Source organism: Gastrolobium bilobum, unplaced genomic scaffold (genome assembly GCF_033153095.1).
Source record: "Gastrolobium bilobum isolate Gb01-03AN ecotype WA unplaced genomic scaffold, APGP_CSIRO_Gbil_v1 utg8354, whole genome shotgun sequence".
In the NCBI taxonomy this organism is placed as follows: domain Eukaryota; kingdom Viridiplantae; phylum Streptophyta; class Magnoliopsida; order Fabales; family Fabaceae; genus Gastrolobium; species Gastrolobium bilobum.
In genome coordinates, this window is record NW_026898575.1 from 87,874 (window position 1) to 109,386 (window position 21,513).

At 34.0% G+C, this 21,513-nt stretch overlaps 1 protein-coding gene and 1 pseudogene across 1 annotated transcript; one reads left to right on the forward strand and one right to left on the reverse strand.

Annotated features, from left to right (window-relative positions):
• Nucleotides 1-7,392: 7,392 nt before the first annotated feature.
• Nucleotides 7,393-8,122, reverse strand: LOC133317477 (uncharacterized). The gene is made up of 2 exons (XM_061519344.1): nt 7,769-8,122; nt 7,393-7,533 (listed from the first exon to the last, which is right to left on the reverse strand). Exons 1-2 carry the CDS (start codon nt 8,120-8,122, stop codon nt 7,393-7,395), a joined length of 495 nt encoding a protein of 164 aa, XP_061375328.1.
• Nucleotides 8,123-17,188: 9,066 nt separating this feature from the next.
• LOC133317478 (DEAD-box ATP-dependent RNA helicase 38-like) lies at nt 17,189-20,573 on the forward strand (annotated as a pseudogene).
• Nucleotides 20,574-21,513: the final 940 nt, after the last annotated feature.

Genomic DNA, 21,513 nt, shown 5'->3' on the forward strand with positions numbered 1-21,513 from the left:
TCACCAAAAATTTCAAACCAAAGTGGTTTATGTGTACAATTCTACTGTAGGCGACGATCTTGAGAGAATTTTTTTTTCTTAAGTTCACTGTAGGATCGTGCTAAAATACTCTAAGCAAGGGTTATACTCATTTTACTTCATATCTAACAGTCAGTTTGTCGATTGGAGATCTCGAGAGGGATTCGTGCAACTGCAAACAGAGAATGTCAGTATTGCTGCTCTAATTTCGGGCAATGAGGTACAAAGGGGAATATCTCTTTGCTCAACCATTGGATTGTCCTCAAAATTAGTCAGTGTCCTCCTATCTTGTATTTAACTAACTTGACCGTTGTGATTTTGGAGTTGTTACTTCTGGTAGTTGGAATACATATTGGACAGGAGCTTGTTTATATGTACACCTCTTCAGTTTTTCGTATAACTTGTAGTTGAGTTATTTATTTAATGTTACCGTTGGGATTGTGTCGTCTCTCCATATTCTTCAATTGTTTACGTATTCTGGAGTTATGCAAAAGAACATCATTTAGAATGTGCAATTGTACGAGTGTGAGTGAGAATAAGAGGGAAATATTTGAAATAGACACGTTCCATCCACCCTTATCGTTATCACTATACAAACGAATGAAAAGTGACACTCATATATATATATATATATATATATATATATATATATATATATATATATATATATATATATATATATATATATATATATAACTTTGAATGTGTGTGAGTAGCATTTTGATTACAAGAGTAGAAGCGAAATCAATCACGACAAAAGAAAAGAGAGAAATAATCCTTTCAGAAAATAGGCTAATTTAAGAAAGGAAGGAGCAACCTTTGATCATTCTTCGATATCTCCTTCATCTACCATCGGAGCAAGCTGAGATTTTGTTGGCATATTCCTGACCCATGATTATTCATATCTAACAGTGGCTTTTCTGGTTGCAGGTCTGTAGCGTCACCATAAATTTCAAACTGAAGTGGTTTGTGTGTAGTATTCTGCTATAGGCAGCAATATTGAGAGAGTGTTTTCTCTTAATTTCTCCGTTGGATCGTGCTAAAATATTTTAAGGAAGGGTTACACCCATTATACTTTTATATCTAACGGTAAGTTTATCGATTGGATCTCTCAAAGAGGGATTCGTGCAACTACAGTCAGAAAGGGCAGTGATCTTGGTTTTTTGTTTCCCAATAGAACTTTATATGGTGAGGAGGAAACAGAAATATAAAACACATGAATTTATTCTTAATTTCTATTTTCTCTTCATATGGCCCCACATGGGGCCCACATATTTTCATATCAGTATACGTGATCAAATTATGCTGTACAATATGAAAAATATTAACCTCACACACACATATATAATTTTAAATTTTGGTAATCCTATGTTTACCAAAAAGAAAGTTGGAGGAATTTTTAAATTTAGAAATTTCATAGTCATATGCGAGGGAAAGTAATTACGTTTGGAGATTTCTTATAACCATTGTGAGTATAAGACTCACAAGATGAAATGATATTTACACATTAATTTCTGCTACAGAATATTATGATTGTCCGTTTTTATTTAATTATATTAATATTTTTCTATTTCACTATAATTGTGAATTTTATTAATAGAATAATTTTTATTAAATTTTATTAATAGAATAATTTTTATTATTTAATTTTATATTTTTGATATTCTTTCTCAAGGTCTCTCCGGCCTTCAAGTGGGTCTCTCCGGTGGTCCGTCCGGCGTTCACCTTTTCCAAGGTAATAATATCCATATTCATAGCTTTTAAAGATGGCGCCTTTCATTTGTGCTCCCCAATATCTGATTCTTTTTCACTTTTCCTCTCTGCAAGGTGCATTGTGTAGTTCACCTCTTTTCGCAAGTTCGCAACCACCGTGTTCCGTGGTGGTGACCCCTTCTCAACCAATTGATACTGGTAGTTTCTTGTTTTATTATCAATTTGGTGATATTGATGCATTGTGTCTACTTTGTGATGGTAGTACTGGTCGTGGTCGAGTTACAGTCCGTGGTGGTAGAGGACGTAGGACGACGTCATCTACCCTTTCAGGTAGAGGCCGTACAACCACCCCAGTCCTCCCTCCTCCACTCCAGATAGGATCGACACCATCTACCACTGGCTCTGTTATGGGCGGTATGGGTATTCCTTACACTCCCACTGGCTCGCTAGGGCCAACACAAAAGGTTAAGTAATTTTGCTATTTTGCGATGGAATTTTTCCCTCGTTGATTGTGAATTTTTTAGTAGTGATGAGACATACTCAACAATTATTAATATATTTTTAATAAAACTTATATCAATATCAGTCAATAGCGTTACACTTGGTTTGTTGACAATTACCATTGTTAAGTATTATTTTATGATCATTAATTATATTTGTGGATTTTGTTTACGGAGGCCTTATCTTGTTATTTGTAATAGGTCAGATTTCAATGTGGGTTGAGAAGGAAAGATTCTTTATTCTCGATATGGCTAAGTAGTGTAAGTAACCAATAACTTTTAGGGATTAATGTTTCTTATGTTGTAAGAGATAATTTTATCTCCTACACTCCATACATTTTTATGTATTTGTAGGAGATAAAATTATCTCCTACAACGTGAGAAACACTAATTCCTTAGTTTTATGGAGTTTGATTTTTTTCATGTTCCATGAGAATTGAATTCTTATGTTGTGACTCAACTAGTGGTGGCCCCACATTATTAAAAAGAAAAAAAAATTGCACGCAAATTTAAGGGTCACAATATAAGAATTGAATTCTCATGCAATATGAGAAAATATTTTTCCTAGTTTTATATATAGTTACACTTTTACAATACTTATTAAACAAAAAGAGAAGTATTCTCCCCTTTTACGTTTCTTTTCACAATGAATTATTCTTTATCTCATTCTTTATCATGAGATATTATTCTAAACTAAATCAAATAACAATCTCTTTAGAATGATCTATAGATTTACGTAGGCATCAAATCTTTCATTTATATCAATTAGTGGCGGACCTATTTGATTTTCTATGTGTGCAAGTGCACACATAAATTTGGTCATATATTTTTTTAGTAAAGAAGACATATTTTTTAATTAATTATGAGTGTCACTCAAGGAGCAATTTTAGTGGCTGTATTATCAGAAATAAAGCACAAATATTAAGAAAGAAACATATCTTATTTACTGCTTATGTTTTAGTGATTTTATATCATTAAGTTGATTACTATTTTTTTATGTTAAGTTCAAGTTTTTTTTTTCTTTTGTTGTTTGAGGATTATATCTCTCATATTATATGAATGAAATTTTTTGTCAAGTTATATAATATTAAAGAAAGTGAGATGACATATTATTCAATGAATTGGTCTTGTCTTTTCTTAACATGACAAAAAATTTGGTTCATGTAACATAAGGGATATAAATTTTTTTTATATTCTTTTATTTTTTAATGCATTTAAAACTTTGTTTAAATTTTTTTCCGGAAACACTGCCTCTAAATCCCCTCCACTAAATATTTGGATTAAATATGCACACATAAATAAAATTTTCTGGGTCCACTACTGATATCAATCATTGTATAAACTGCTTGACCTCCACTATATTATTTAAACTTTGCGATTAATACCTTAGGTTCAATTTTTAAGAAAATTAAGAATTAATTTATTCTTGTTCTTCATCTACCAGCATTCGAACCAGGGACATTGTAGTGTTGACTTCCAACAACAACCATATCAACCACGAATGCTGAGGAGCCTTGCTTGAGGAGGTCAAGCACTTAACTAGGGGTGACATTTTTCAACATGGCCCGCTGACACGACATGAACACGATATGAAACATTTGTGTTTGGGTTAACTCATTTATAAATTTGTGTTGCAAAAGCTGTGTTAACCCACGAACTCAAAATTGATCCGCATGAATATTCTTATAGATTATTCATGTCATGTTGTATTTTAAATAGATTATTCGTGTCTTATTGTGTCATGTCAACCCTTATAATAAGTAATATATCTTGGGATTCATAGGTTATTTGTGTCATGTCATATTGAGTCAACCCATAAAATAAGCTTTGTGTCGAAAATTTTAACCCAATTTTAAAATCATATCGTATTTATGTTTGATATATTCATATTCGTGTCGAATTCATTTCTTGTCTACCCAAATTGTGACCCCTACGCTCAACCTTTTCACAAGGTTATTCATTTCTTTTAGGGCAATGCTATATTTGTGCACTTCTTTTCTTACATCTCACTTGCACCTTTAAGGTAAGTGAGAAAACGCATATGCTAATAGCATTTTCATGCTTTAATTCCATGGTTCAGGAAGTGGCGAGAATAGGAGAACCAAGTAGTCATAATCTGTAGCATTTAGAGAAATGTTTCTTTCACATAATTTTTTATGCATTTAAGATTTATTTACTAGAATAAGTTGTATAAGGATAATATAATAAAAATGGTACACAAATAGCAAATTGGTTAAGGAAAGCCATTTAGCAATCTTTATCCGAAAAATGCCTAGGATTTGACAGTTCCCTAGTAGGTTTAAGATATAATAGGTGTGGGTCCATACTGAAGTTTGTGGTTACTTGTGGTGACTGGTTTGTCTATGATGGGATGGACTATCTCAATCTGGTGTGTTTGGATCATCTTACTTAGTTTTTTTTTTTTGTAAGATATCTTGCTTAGTCTTTCTTTAGTTAGAAAACATCCGTTCTAGCTCATCTATCTTCAAGAGATCAAGCCTTGACAAATTTAATCATGTAGGTTATTACATCTAATTCGAACGATCATTAAGGTTAGGCGAGGCAGCTGCTTTTAGAAAATTTGATCTGAGTAGTCTATACGCAATAAAGTTCCACACCACCAACTTACAATATCAATCTTCCCACAAATTTGCATACTACTGGCCTGAAGTGGCCACCGAAAACATTATTACCAGATCGGGATTTGATGCCAAAAGCGCATAGAAAAGTGGCTAAACAGAAAATTGAGATTTTATCAAAAGAGTAACTCTCCGGTTCTCAATTTCAATTAACAAAATAATAAAATTCAACTCATAGAATAAGGGTTATAAGTATCCTTTTATAGACTAATTACAAATTGATTAAAAATTCTAAATCTAAAATTCTAAATATAATAAAACTTTCTAAAATAAATATAACAGTAATTAACATCTAAAAATAAATAAAAAATTACAAATAAAAAATTCAAAATACATTCCAAATCTTTAATCTCAAATCACGCCATATGTGTTGCTTTCCTTTTCTTCCCAAACAAATCACAATCACATCTGCTGCTTTACTGGGAATTGGATTCGATTGTAATTTGTTATATTTCAAATCATTGCCTCTTTCAACAATTGGGTCATACTTATTGGGCCACAACTCTAGTTGAATACGAGTTTCTTGAATCAATGGTTGGGCCATGTACAATGGGCCAACTGTAAGTGCATCATTCTTCCCTACTAGGAAAATATTCGTCTTCGAATCTTGTTTATCTTCACTAATCTCAATTTCTTTAGACAAAAACTCAAATGATAAATCTTCCTCTATTAGGTCTTCATAATCTGATTCTCCATCAGATTTATGATAGACTGGATTATCATCATAAACTGAATTTTTATCATAAGATGGATAATCATCATAAATGGGATAATTATCAACAATCGGATAATCATCATAATTTGGATTGTCATCATAGATCGGATCATCATCACAAACTGGATTATGATCATAGACTTCAAAGTAAGGAATGCTGATTTGCATCTCGACATCTTGAAAAGTGGACTGATTTCCAGGTCGTACTTCTCAATTCTGTACCTGGTTTAGAATCCCCAAGGGATTGACGTCCTCTTCTTCATCATCAGATGCGTCATCTAATTCCATTCCTTCTTCGGATTGAATGCACAACTTTGTCCACGCAAGTCGCCGCTCCAAATATTGAATTTCCATGCTCTGCACCTCCACGAGAGTTTGCTTCAAAATTTGAATTTTCATGCATACTCGCACGAGTCGTCGCTCCAAATCTTGAATTCTCTTTCTCTGTGCCCGCACACATAGTCGCTTCAAAACTTGGATTTTCTTGTCCAACGCTTGCTCAAGTTGTTGCTTCAAATCCTGGATCCGCCTTCTGAGCTCTTCATTTTCTATATCTCGCGGGTCAATCTGACGCAGTTGTCTATATTCTTCAGGAATGAATCCACGTTTTCTACCCTCGTGACTCCGCCGTCGTCGACCTCCACGATTCTGTTCAGCCATTGGTTGAAGGCAACCTAGTACTCTGATACCAAATGATGCCGAAAGCGCATAGAAAAGTGGCCAAACAGAAAGTTAGAATTTTATCAAAAGAGTAACCCTCCGATTCTCAATTTCAATTAACAAAATAATAAAATTCAACTCCTAGAATAAGGGTCATAAGCACCTTTTTATAGACTAATTACAAATTGATTCAAAATTCTAAATCTAAAATTCTAAAAATAATAAAACTTCCTAAAATAAATATAACAGTAATTAACATCTAAAAATAAATAAAAAATTACAAATAAATAATTCAAAATACATCCCAAATATTTAATCTCAAATCACGCCAAATATGTTGTTTTCCTTTTCTTCCCAAACAAATCACAATCACATCTGCTGCTTTATTGGGACTTTGATTCGATTGTAATTTGTTATATTTCAAATCATTGCCTCTTTCAACAATTGGGTCATACTTATTGGGCCACAACTCTAGTTGAATACGAGTTTCTTGAATTAATGGTTTGGCCATGTACAATGGGCCAACTGTAAGTGCATCAGGATAGATATAGAGAAGAGTTGTTATCGAAAATATAATATGTAAACCATCAATTCAATTCATTAATGATTGGGAAAAATGTTTATGCTTTTATCGCATAAATTTTTTTCTGTCACACGCACATAAAAGTGAGTGAATTCTATTGTAAAGAGAAGAGAGAGAAAAGATTAGTGAAACCCACTTTATTTTTATGTGAGTGTGGCAGAAAACTTCTTTCTGCAACAAATACAGAAACATTAAAACATAATTATATATAATATATATATATATATATATATATATATATATATATATATATATATATATTCCAAAATGGTTTATTTCAATTTGATCACTGTCAGACTTATATTGGAGGCAGGACAGTTTTCATAAAATTATTATTTTTATTTCTAAGACTCAAATTTGAGACATTCGATTAAGGGAAATGTAGAGAAATAAGAGACGAAAGGAACATTGAAAAATAAATTTGTACATTGATTTGATACATGAGTCTACAATATATAGAAATACTAATGGGCTGAGCCCAGACCTAACATAAATCCTAATGAAATAAATATATATTTACAAATAATAAAGATAATTTAAAGATATTATTTCCAACACTCCCCCTCAAGCTGGAGCGTATAGATCATAAGTACCAAGCTTGTTACATATAAACTCTATTCGAGGACCTCTCAAAGCCTTTGTAAATATATCTGCTAATTGATCATTAGAGGGTACAAAACTAGTTATAATTTCACCAGCAAGGACCTTTAATCGAACAAAGTGACAATCTATTTCGATATACTTGGTTCTTTCATGAAATACTGGATTGGAAGAAATGTGTAGTGTTGCTTGGTTATAACAAATGACAGTGCAGGTCTAGTGTCTCTAAACTTGAGCTCTCTGAGAAGCTGCTTAAGCTAAATGAGCTCGCAAGTAGTAGTAGCCATGAAGCAGTATTTTACTTCAGGACTTGATCAGGAAACTACGTTTTGCTTCTTACTTTTCCAGGAAACCAAGTTGCCTCCAACGAAGACACAATATCCACTAGTAGATCTCCTATCAGTAGGACAACCGGCCCAATCAGCATCAAAGTATCCAACAACTTTAACATGACCTTTATCTTCATATTAAGGCATTTTCCTAGAAATGCCTTGATATACCTAAGAATAGGAATAACGGCATTCCGATGTTCTTGACATGGAGAATTAAGAAACTGACTTACCACACTAATTGCAAATGAAATGTCAGGTCGAGTGACGGTGAGGTAGTTCAACTTTTCAACCAATCTTCTATACCTCTTATGATCTGAAAGGGGCTCCCCCTGATTTGGTAGAAGCTTGACACTTGGATCCATATGGGGTATCAACATACTTAGAATTTAACAAAAAAGTCTCTTCAAGAATAGTCAGAGCATATTTCTTCTGAAATATCATAACTCCATCTTTAGATTGGGCCACTTCAATTCCCAAGAAATATCAAAGTTTTCCAAGATCCTTGGTCTGAAAATGAAGACATAAATGCTGCTTCAACTGAGTAATCCCATGATTATCACTACACGTGATGACAATATCATCCACATATACCACCAAGTAGATAGGCCCGGAAGCTGAATGACGATAAAAGAGAGAATAATCAGCTTCACTCCGAGTCATACTAAATTATTGAACAACACTGCTGAATTTGCCAAACCAAGCTCTTGGAGATTGCTTGAGACCATATAGAGACTTGCGAAGACTACAAACAAGACCTGACTTCCACTGAGCAATAAATCCAGGAGGTTGCCCCATATAAACTTCTTCTGCAAGATCACCATGAAGAAAAGCATTCTTAATATCAAGTTGATAGAGAGGCTAGTGACAGATAGCAGCCATGGCAATAAAGAGGCGAATAATAGACATCTTTGCCACTGGAGAAAAAGTGTCACCAAAATCCAGTCCAAACACTTGAGTGAAACCCTTTGCTATAAGCGAGCTTTAAGACGATTTACTTGACCATCAGGACAAACCTTAATAGCATAAATCCTGCGGCAACCAACAACAGATTTTCCAGACGGAAGAGGGACCAGATCCCATGTGCCAAAAGTGGGTGGGACTCACTACGAAAAAGAGAGAGAAAGAAAGAAAATAAATGGTCCCACCCACTTTTTTTGTGCATAAAGAGAAAATATATTCCTGCACACACACACATGAAAAGATTTTCAAAAAAAAGAAAAAGAAAACTTTAATATTATATCTATGTACTCCTCGAGTACATAGTTAAAAGGGGGTGACTGGACAAAATCTTATATCCTATGACTAGACACCCAATTTTCCCATATATATAATACACACACTTATAAAGTTTATCAAGTTTACAAAGTAATCCACTTGTAGAAATAATAGAGCAATTCTAGAATATAATGATTGTTCACAACTTATTATTTAAACTTTTATGCTCACATGAATAAAGTGTCAGACTCACCACTATGAAACAATAAAAGTACATAATAATAATGAGAAAAGAGTATATCATTTCAAAGGATGTAAGGTTGTATTATTTTAAGTGAAAGAAAGAGATAAATTACGGGGAAAAAGAGTGGACAAAAAAAAATTAAAGTGTGGGTCCCACCTCTTTCTAAAAGTAAAATGACATAAGTTGTTTCATTGAAAAGAATAAACACTTTTTCCAATAATAATTTATTATTTAAACTTTTATGTCCACAATAAAGTGTCAAACTCACAACTATAAGCAATGAAACTTACTCAATCAAATTGGATGGATGGTCCCAGAGGCGATCTTCTTGTCTTTATCTAAATATATATGATGATGATTTGGGTGAATTACAATGCAACCCAATGAGAAAATAATTAAATTTATAACAAGACTTGACAACCTATAAAATATATTTTAACCGAACAATAAAGCTGATGAATTTATCGAATCACAATCTATACAAGATTTATAATAATAATAATATTTTATCAAAATAATAAGCAAATGAAATCAAACGGTAAAAAAAAAATAAACATATAAATCTAAATTATATTATATAAACAAATAATAAATTAATAATTTATTAAAATAATATATGCATTTAAGTATGGAGGGGGGATATTCTTATTATCAAAAAAATCTACTACCAACCCACTACCTATCTAACTACTATTGGACATTTTTTCTCTATTCAGAAACTTTTTAACATTCTCCCTCGCTAATTCAATAGTAATTAAATAGGTAATGAGTTGATAGTGAATTTTTTTGATAATAAGAATATCCCCTCTAGTGTGATGCAATATAGAACTTCAACATATCATGTTATGCTAGACAGAAATTTTTGATTTTCCTTGAAGTTTCTGATGATACGAAACTTGAGAAAGACTAAGACGTCATCAATCGTATTATCGTAGCCGCCTTTTAAATTGTAGGATGCTCATGCAGCATGTTGAGTTGCACCATATTTCTTGGGAAGCAAATTTTTGTACACAAATCTTAAACACACACGTAAATATTGAACTATTTCATTTCATGACACTAAACGAAGAACCAGATATTTTGACCTTACAGGCGTTTGTATAACTATATTTATATCTTCCTGATTTGCATTCATATATTGGGGATGTGCTATTTTCCTTTTTGAGCATTTGATGAATTCCCTTTTTAACCGAGAAAGAAATAATAATAAATAAAGTGAAACTGGTCGATCATTATGTCTCCCCAACAAGTACTCAAAGACTCGAGAGCTAGCAGCAGCTGGAATTGAAGCAATTATGCACTCATGACGTTATATGTGTTTGTGAACAGTGAGTTCCAATCATGCTTCTGTTCATATCCTCATTGCATGCCTACTCTTGTCAACCTCATTTGCACCCACTTTTAATCAAAGTATATAGAAATAATATTCCACACATACTTCGGCCATTTTATGATACACGGAGCCTTGTGCAATTTTTGCAGCCCCCTCTAGTGACCCATCACTTTCACTCTTAAGGGGACAGAGCAACTAACGCAGAAAGTAGAGACAAATTTTATTTTATTTTTGGTTAAAAGTACCTTAATATATATTTCACGTTGGTGGTGGTGGCCAGTGGGGCCAGCAATTCCTTAAGAACTGAGAGGAACTTGGAAGATATAACAGCGAGAATATAGCATCTTGCCGCATAACCAACATTTTCGGCTCACAATGGTTACTATGACCCTTGTGTCCTTTGACGGGGATGCCACCCGTTAATTAGAATATCAAGAAATAGTTTATGGAGTTTCATGTATATATATCTGTCTTGTACGCGTGTCAAATAGCATTGCATGTGAATGTGCTGAAGATGTATTATATCATTGAAATTATAATTTGCATTCTTTCTGAATTTTATATTTTGTTATACTTAAAAATCAGAGTAAATAGATAGTCACCTATCAAAAGACTATCAACTCAGATGGACAATATTAATGATGGTTAGAAGCATGTAATGGCATGTGCCTTTCATCAAATATTGTGCACTTCCGAAATAATTAGCATATAGAGGAGGTGATATGCCTCCAGCATATGTATAAATCTAAGCAAAAAAGAGAAAGAATCTTGATCAATTCTGGATAAAAAGAACTAGAATAACTGATAATTTGATAAATCTCAATCAGAGATCACGCAACTGATTTCCTTTTGATTTTGTAAGAAAACAGGACAAAAAGAAGCCCAAGTGGAAGTTTCCAAGCTGAAGCCCCACGCTACTAGCGTGGAACTCACGCTAGTAACGCCAGAATTAAATTTCATCCAGAGACATACACTCACAGCGTGAAACTCACGCTAGTTGCGCCAGACTTTCTTGCAACCCACGCTCACAGCGTGGGAACCACGCTAGTTGCGTGAACTTCCAGTAACGTGAATAAAAATCCCACGCTCACAGCGTGAGAGCCACGCTAGTAACGTGGGAGGTGCAGACAAATCAACAGTAAATCCTGTTCTGTATCAGCGGAAGATTAGACGGAGATTTACGACGAAGATTTAATCAAGATATCTGAGCAAGACACAAAGTCTATAAATAGAGGCTTAGACTCCCAAAGAAAATAATCTTTGGCTGGAGAGAATTCTTGGAGGCTCACGCTGGAGATCAGGATTCCGACGGAGTTGAAGAACGAAGACCATTGATTCTTCATCTTCTTTTTCTTTATTGTTTTCATGAATACTTTTTATTTATTTAATTTGTTTAAGCCAGCTATGTCTGGCTAGTTTATTTTTGTAGTTGGGATCACGGACCCGATGTGAATCCTTTATATTTTCTATATTGTTTTTATAATTTAATTAGTTTGTTTGTTTTATTCTACCTGTGTTAATTTTTCCATATCCTGTTTAGAATTGGCCACTCTAAATTATAGGGCTTTGAGGGTTAGAATTCACAATAGACATATTGGGATTTTAATCTAGACAAGGGTAGAATAACAATTTGTGCATGACCTAGACATAGGCTTACATAGATTGTAGACTTATAATTCATTTGCTTAATACTTAATTCAAGAGGGATTACTAAGACATTAGGATTCTAATTGGGTTAAATGGTTGAAATCACTAAGACATTAGGGTTCAACTATTTTATAGAGAAATAATGAATTGTCTGAGCAAACTAATTAATTAATTATAAAATATAATATAGGAATATAAGGGAGGATTAGAGGTGAAGTGCATCCTGGCTACATCCTTTTTATAAATCTTTCATCAATACTTCTTGCGTTCTTGATCCTTCCTTACATGCGTTCAAAATTAATTGTTATTAATTTTCTATTTTAAATTTAATAGTTTTTAAATTCTGTTTTGAATTCCAAAATCAATTCCTTTCACAAACCAATCCAAATTTTATTTTCCAACTTAAAGGGAATAGTTAAACTAGTACTTGGTGCATTAATCTTCGTGGGAACGATACTCTACTTATCACTTTATTACTTGGAACAAACGGTATACTTGCCGATTTCGCAACAAGTTTTTGGCGCCGTTGCCGGGGATTAATTATGCCAATATTATTTTTAACTTTCGATCTTTAAGAATGGACTTTTATTTATTTATTTTATTTTATTTAACAAAGAAGTACAAAGACTGATGAAATTAATTTGTTTGAACTTTTGACCAAGCCAACTTAACAAAGAAGTTGAATTTTTAATTTTTGTCTTGTGATTTTCAATTTGAAATGTTGAAACTCGGTGGAAATTACAATGTTCATAAATTCACCATATTTGATATGGAAAATGAACAAGTAATCCTTAGTGTCAGTGGCTTATTCACTACCGTTATCCTATCACATAGCGAAATCAATAAATGACCATGTAAAACTCAATAACCAGTTACTACAATACCAAGTATTTTCAATACATATGTGTAATAAGAAAGTATTGAAGTTTTGTGGCATAAATTTTAGCCAAGATGGTGTGTATGTATGAACTCTTATCTTTGTGCATAGCTGCACCGAAGTACCATAATTCATATTCAAAGTCACGATCTAAACATTCAATTGTTTAAATCTTGTTGAAATATTAAAATAATAGTTGAAAGAGTGAACTGACGGAATGAATTAAGGAGCATATTAATTATTACTCGGAAAAAAAAAGAGGAGTATGTTGATCTCTTCTACCTTGTGTAGCTTGCTTGCTTCTGAAAAGGTTATTAATCATGAATAAAAAAAAAGGTTATTAATTTCTAGCGTAACAGCTTTCTGCTTAGTGTATGAATATCCTTTTCCCATGGGTTGCATGCACCACTGTAAACTGAAATATTATAAGGAAAAAGTATGTGTCATTTTAAACGACACAAGTTGTGTCATCTTATAGACACAAAGAGGTGTAAATTCCTCTTAAAAAATAAATAAAGATTTGGATCCCACCTCTTTGTGTATATGAAATGACACAATGTGTCATTTAAAATTACACATATTTTCCCCCATATTATAATTCCCATAGGTTTGATATGTTGTTTCTGGGCTTTTTGACCATTGTAGCCCTTATGTAATAATTAATTATCAAATTGACCTTGATTATAAACTATTTCAAAAATTTAACCTCTCCAGAAAACATAACACCAATCTGCCCCTGTTTGACCGTTGACCATCAAGCCTACCCGGGTATCACCCTCCCTACCCGGGTATATTTTGAAATTTTTTACCTACCCGGGTAGGGAGGAAGATACCCGGGTATATTTCTTGAATCTGGAAAATGTTTGAATTATTTACCCGGGTAGGGAGGATGCTACCTGGGTAAATAATCATACCAGAGATAAATGTTCAATTTGGGTTCTGTCCATCTCTTGGGTGTTCTCTTGAGCAAGGTATTCAGCATGTCATTGTTTGAATGCAGAGATGAACTTAAGTAACAAAAATAACATAGAAAATAAGTGAAATTACCAACTAAACGTATAAGATAGATCTCCACACTTGGGATTTATAAGGGTTGTGACTCTGTCTTGGAGTAAATGGGTGTGTGGTGGTGCGATTTGGGGTAAATGATCTTGCAGAGGCTGATTATGTGTTGGGATGGTTTTTTTGTGTGTGATAGTTTACAAAGGTACATTGGTGAAAAGGTACACGTTGGTGAAATGATCTAGATAATGAACATCGTTTCTGCATCCAAAATTATAAAACACACAGACAACCATTCCCATGTTTTTGAATGCTATGACATATTTATAGGAACAAGAGATAAATGAGTATTGCATATTTTCCTTAGGTCTCGCCACAGAGTTGAAACAGGCAAGAAGGCAATGCCATACTTTTCGTGGTTGTGAACTGCGGCAGCTTCGGGAACTGCTCGGTTTGACAAGAACTGGTCATGGGTTTGAAGAAATATACCCGGGTAGCACCCTCCCTACCCAGGTAAATAATTCAAATATTTTCCAAATTCAAGAAATATACCCGGGTATCCCCCTTCCTACCCGGGTAGGTAACAAATTTCAAAATATACCCGAGTAGGGAGGGTGATACCCGGGTAGGCTTGTTGGTCAACGGTCAAACAGGGGCAGATTGGTGTTATGTTTGCTGGAGAGGTTAAATTTTTGAAATAGTTTATAATCAAGGTCAATTTGGTAATTAATTATTACACAAGGGCTACAATGGTCAAAAAGCCGAACTTTCCTATTTATTTTTTTATTCGTTTGTTAATCACTGTTATCGAACTTTTCCACGTGATTTTTTTTATTTTTTACAAATCAATGGGACATATGTGATAAAAAACACTGGGCCATAGATGATTCTAAAACAAACCGGCATTGGTGAACTTTCCTTTTTTTTATTCGTTTGTTAATCACTGTTATCGAACATTGTGATTTGTGACTCTGTTAGTTATAGCTTGATGATTATTGTGTTGTGTGGCAGAATACTGAAGTTCTACGAAAGATGGGAAAGTACACGGGGATTAGCTCAGATGGGAAAGTACAAAAGATCAAATTCATCATCTTGGATACAAAAAATTGGCCATAAGGTAGCTTCAAGGAGATTTTCATTAAATGGTTGCTCCTCATTTATCGCTTGAAGTTCTTCTCGCTCAACCATTGCTCTAATGCTTCAATTCAACTCAATTGTCCTACAAAACAAGCAAGAATCATTCACATAAGTCAATAATTCAAACTCCATGCTTTTTAGCTAATTAACCCCAAGTTTTCATGCTTTTGACTAAATATGAAAGTGATTTTAGCCCTTAAAATATGATAAACTATGGGTTTATCAAATCATTTTCAGATTTAGAATATTGTTATCCCAGCAATCAATTAAAACAAAACTATGGGAAACGAGACGAGTTCATGTGCTCAATGAAATCTCAACAGGTCAATCAATAAATATCACAATATCACAATCAAGGGAGTATTCAGGCTTAATGTATAAAAATAATGAGGCATCAAATCAAGCAAATATTCACAATCCACAAGTCATAGAATTGTAACAAGAGTTCTCAAGAAAGAAAGTAGGGAAATTAAACCAAAATACCCCCTCACTAGGATTTTTGACTCACTCACACTCAAGTGTCTGAGGGTGTGTGTTTTACTCATTCTTCACTAAAGAAACACTACCATGGCTAAAGGAAGAGATTAAATGCAGAAAAAGTGGCTATAAGTTTAGAAATCAGATTTAAAAAGAAACAATCATCAATTAATAACACATTCGCAAAACACATTTTCTTTTTCTTTTTCAACTCTCCATCCTTTGTAATTTTCCACACATTTCTATTCATGAAATATAATACTTTTCTAATAAGTAAGCTTCTTTTTCTTTCTTTTTTCATTTTTTTTATGTATATACATTTTTTTTTCATTTAACCACGCCTTATGTTCTTGACTTTGCCCTTTCTACCTTTATCTCTTATACATTAACTATAACAACCCTCATTAGGAAATATTGAAATTATATAATTAAATTAATATTAATTATTAGTCTATGTTAATTTTGAACTAAGTAAGCATTTGATGCAAAATTTAGTAAGTAAATGAATGAAGTAGCATGAGAATTAATGTGATAATAGAATTCATGCTAAATGAAGTAAGTTAGACACAAATGAAATTTTTAATAATGTTTAGGGGTCAAATTATAAATATGTGAAATTTTAGGGACTAAATTGCAAATAAGCAAAGTAATGGCCTAAGCTTAACTTTGACTTCTTAATTCAATTCTACATGGAATTTTAAAGCCTATAAGTGGTCTTAGATTTGTCTAATATGTTGATTTTAATAAAAAATTATACCTTTTTGTGCTAAGAAAAATTGCGACCTATAACTTGAAAAATCATTTTTTAAATTTTCAAAAGCTCTAAAAAATCTAATGTTTTTGAGATGGATTAGGTTAGACTTTTGTTGGATTGTTATTTCTGTGTTGTTTTGTGATGAAAATTGCTTAAAAATTTATTTTTTTAGCTTTGATGAAGCTCTCCTAGCGAAACCCGGTTTCGAGCGGGTAGACCCGCCAAAGGAAGAAAAAGACATTGCAATTAGAAATCTTAAGAAAACATAGAGGTTAGTATAAGATTGTAAAAAAGACATCATATCTGTATTTCTCACTAAAAAATCTAATAAAATTTACATTAATAGAAAATTAACTAAAATCGTCATATATTTTGATATCACAAGATTTTTTTTCTTTATTTAAAATACTTGTTGAATACCATCGGATTTGACTACACTCTAAAATAATCTTTTAAATTCTTAATCAAATATTAAGTGATTTTTTTCAATCCTTCAAAATCATAATTAAATATTAGTAGATTTTTTTTGCGTTCGAATTACGAAATCCTTTAAAATTTCAATCCATAGGAAATCTTTCCAAATTAGCACCCTCTCTCTTTATATATATTAGTAGTATATGTATCTATTTTATTTAATTACTCTTCACACACCGCCAAGGCTCAATCCATTACCCTCTCCTTCCCTCTGAAACTGCGAATTTTATATTCCTTTTTTACTCTTCACTCGGTCTCGTCTACTGCTATGGCAGAACCATCCACCGTCGAAACCTCCTCCGCCAGCGATGCTCATCCGCCGGCGCCGGCGCCGGCTTCCTCGCCTAAGAGCTGGGCCGACGAAGCAGATGAACAAAACCAACGCAACGCCGAGCTCCGAGACAGCAACCTCGTCGCTCAACGTCGACGGATTAACGATCGACGAGAACAAGAAGCCTTCTCCCAAGTTCTTGGACGAGCCTGAAGACTCCAACATCCAAGCGGTTGGTTCGATCCCCATTCCCGATTTCTCTTTTCTCTCTTTCTCGGCGAGAAATTGACGGTTTAGGGTTTTGAATTTCGGTGTAGGTTTCGTCCGGCGACACTCCGTACACGTCAGCTACCACCTTCGAAGAATTGAATCTCTCACCGGAGCTTTTGAAAGGACTCTACGTGGAGATGAAGTTCCAGAAACCTAGTAAGATCCAAGTCGTAACCTTGCCTATGATCTTGAATCCTCCGAATAGGTAATTCTAAAACAAACCATTTACTGCAAAATCACCTATGCCTTTGGTTATTTTTTATCACTCGTGTGGTTTGCAAAAGTATATGTTTTTTATCTGCTCCCGTGATTTTTTACTTTTACAAACCATGGAACATATGTCATAGGTGATTCTAAAGCAAACCAGCTTCGGTGAACTTTCCTGTTTTTTTTTTTTATTCGTTTGTTAATCACTGTTATCGAACTTTTCCTCGTGATTTTTTTATTTTTTACAAATCAATGGGACATATGTGATAAAAAACACTGGGCCATAGATGATTCTAAAACAAACCGGCATTGGTGAACTTTCCTTTTTTTTTTATTCGTTTGTTAATCACTGTTATCGAACATTGTGATTTGTGACTGTGTTAGTTGTAGCTTGATGATTATTGTGTTGTGTGGCAGAATACTGAAGTTCTCCGAAAGATGGGAAAGTACACGGGGATTAGCTCAAAATGTGCTATACCAGCAGACAGTAGGGATGCTTTGCCGATAGCGAAACGGGCACCGATTATGGCTCAAGTGGTTATTGGGACCCCTGGCACGATTAATAAGTGGATGACTTTTAAGAAACTTGGGGTGACAAGGTTGAAGATTCTTGTTTTTGATGAGGCTGATCAAATGCTTGCTGAGGTAATTCTATCGTGATAATGAAATGTTGTTTATTTAGAATTTGAGGTTTCATTGTCCTTGGACTAGGCAAGCACATAGCCTTATCATTCTCCCTGAGCTTATTATTGTTACAATCTTTTGGGGAGTTGGCAACACCCTTGTTTTTTAATAGAATAAGTTACAATTAAATGGTAAGTTGTGACTCTCCTCCTTTTTTAATGATGGATAAAGAGGAAGAGTGCACTAGTAGACCGCTTGTTTTAACTCTTGATAATATATATCTTTTTCTAGTTAGTAATTACTCTCTAGTAAGTATTCTAGAGATCCTAGGACCTAGTTTTAGGTTCAGGGAATTGTTATGGTTTACTGAATTAGTATTGTGATTTTCTTTTCTTTTTTAAAGCAGAGGTATTCGCAGTTCGGTTTCTAAATATGTTGTGCCCTAACTTGCTTAATTACTGTAAACTTTGCAGGATGGATTTAAAGATGATTCCCTGAGGATAATGAAAGGAATAGAAAAATTCAATTCTAACTGTCAGGTTTGTTGAACTCTTTCTTGCGTAGTGTGCTTGTGTGCATGGCATTTTCATCCATCCAAGAAATTCTGGCATAGACTTAGTCTACAAGTTGCATAGCCTAAGCTAAGTACACACTGACACATCGTCATTTTACATTAAATAACTACATGATATATGTGTCAATCTACTACTTTTAAAATGATAATGTATTAGTTTATGTTTTGGTTTTATTTATATGACCTGTGTAGATCAAATCTATGCTGAGAATTTATCAATCCATAGGGACAACACATCCATGTATGCAAATACATGTTGTTTAAATTACCGTCACCCATCCTTCAACCTGTTCGGGTAGAACACCTGCCAATTCATGGAAGGTCATGCTCTCCCTGAGCCCTTGTGCAACTTGTGAAGTATATTTAAAAGAGTAAAGTGATTCATTCATCTTATAAGAACAGAAAAAAGTATGAGGAATTTTTTACGTAGTACATCATGCTCAATCAAATAATATTGCATAGATATGAAGATTGAATGTTAATTTGATTGATGCTAATGGTTTGCTATAATTTAATTTGAACCTATGTAGAAGGGAATTATAATTGTTCCTTGTTATTTTTGTGCACCATAACCATTGCGTCTGTACTTAAATGAACATTTTACCAAGATTGGTTGCTTTGTATGTGATTCAAATGTTGTGTGTGCTTGTATGTGATGTAGTTGTTTTTTTAGTTTCTTTTCTTATCTAAGAAGATTTTGATTGACTTGTGTATGTCTAGGTTCTTTTGTTTTCTGCTACATTCAATGACATTGTCAAGAATTTTGTTTCGAGGACAGTTAAGCAGGATTATAATACACTTTTTGTGAAGGAACTATCTTTAGATGCCGTAAAGCAATATAAAGTTCATTATCCTGATGAACTCTCTAAGATTGAAGTGAAAAAAGATTACATACTCGAAATAGGAGAGAATCTGGGGCAAACTATAATATTTGTGCGCACAAGAAATAGTGCAAAAATGTTACATAAATCACTTGTTGTCGCTCCTGTTGTCGCTCCCGTCGCCCCAAGTAAGGGAGTCGACAAGGGAAAAAGGAAAGTGGTGAACATTGTTAAAAGGAAGGTCCGGTCTGCAGCGGACATTCCTGCCGAGGAGCTTGCTAGGAGGACTGGCGGCCCGGTTATTAAGGATGTGCAGGAGAATGCCCAGAGTTTGGCGGTCAACCCTTCTGCACCTGAAGTTATTCCTCCTAAACCAACGGCTTCTGGATGGAAGAGGGTTGCTAGCGAGGATTTAAGCTCGCCTAAAGGAGCTAAAACGGTTAGGGTGGAGCCGACTGAGTCTGGTCAATCAGGTGGTAGTCTCTCGTTTGCCATGGAGAGTTTCTCGGACGCCCCTGGCGGTGATGACATGATGGTGGTCAATACTCCGGACAGGGCGGGGGTACCTGTCATGGCGACTGTCGAAGGAACTTCAACGCCTGCGGCTGTTTCGTTAGTGCAGATCCTGAAGCTATCCGAGAAGGATCTGAACTCTAGTTTCCCTAATCCTGATTTAAACGTGTTGGTACCACAGCAAATTAATCGCCAAGACATCATTGACTGCGCACAGGTAATGATCGGTCAGATTGTGGGAGCCCGGGAGGCTACTCTTGCTGTTGACAGCCGTTGTTCTACCCAGCATGATGACTTGGTTCAGAAAGAGCGCAAGATTCAGTCCTTAACGGCCGAGATCGGGCGGTTGAGCTTAAGAAAACATAGAGGTTAGTATAAGATTGTAAAAAAGACATCATATCTGTATTTCTCACTAAAAAATCTAATAAAATTTACATTAATAGAAAATTAACTAAAATCGTCATATATTTTGATATCACAAGATTTTTTTTCTTTATTTAAAATACTTGTTGAATACCACCGGATTTGACTACACTCTAAAATAATCTTTTAAATTCTTAATCAAATATTAAGTGATTTTTTTCAATCCTTCAAAATCATAATTAAATATTAGTAGATTTTTTTTGCGTTGGAATTACGAAATCCTTTAAAATTTCAATCCATAGAAAATCTTTCCAAATTAGCACCCTCTCTATGGAAAGATACATATATGATAAAGAGGGTGCTAATTTGGAAAGATTTTCTATAGATTGAAATTTTAAAGGATTTTGTAATTCCAACGCAAAAAAAATCTACTAATATTTAATTATGATTTTGAAGGATTGAAAAAAATCACTTAATATTTGATTAAGAATTTAAAAGATTATTTTAGAGTGTAGTCAAATCCGGTGGTATTCAACAAGTATTTTAAATAAAGAAAAAAAATCTTGTGATATCAAAATATATGACGATTTTAGTTAATTTTCTATTAATGTAAATTTTATTAGATTTTTTAGTGAGAAATACAGATATGATGTCTTTTTTACAATCTTATACTAACCTCTATGTTTTCTTAAGCTCAACCGCCCGATCTCGGCCGTTAAGGACTCAATCTTGCGCCCTTTCTGTACCAAGTCATCATGCTGGGTAGAACAACAGCTGTCAACAGCAAGAGTAGCCTCCCGGGCTCCCACAATCTGACCAATCATTACCTGTGCGCAGTCAATGATGTCTTGGCGATTAATTTGCTGTGGTACCAACACGTTTAAATCAGGATTAGGGAAACTAGAGTTCAGATCCCTCTCGGATAGCTTCAGGATCTGCACTAACGAAAC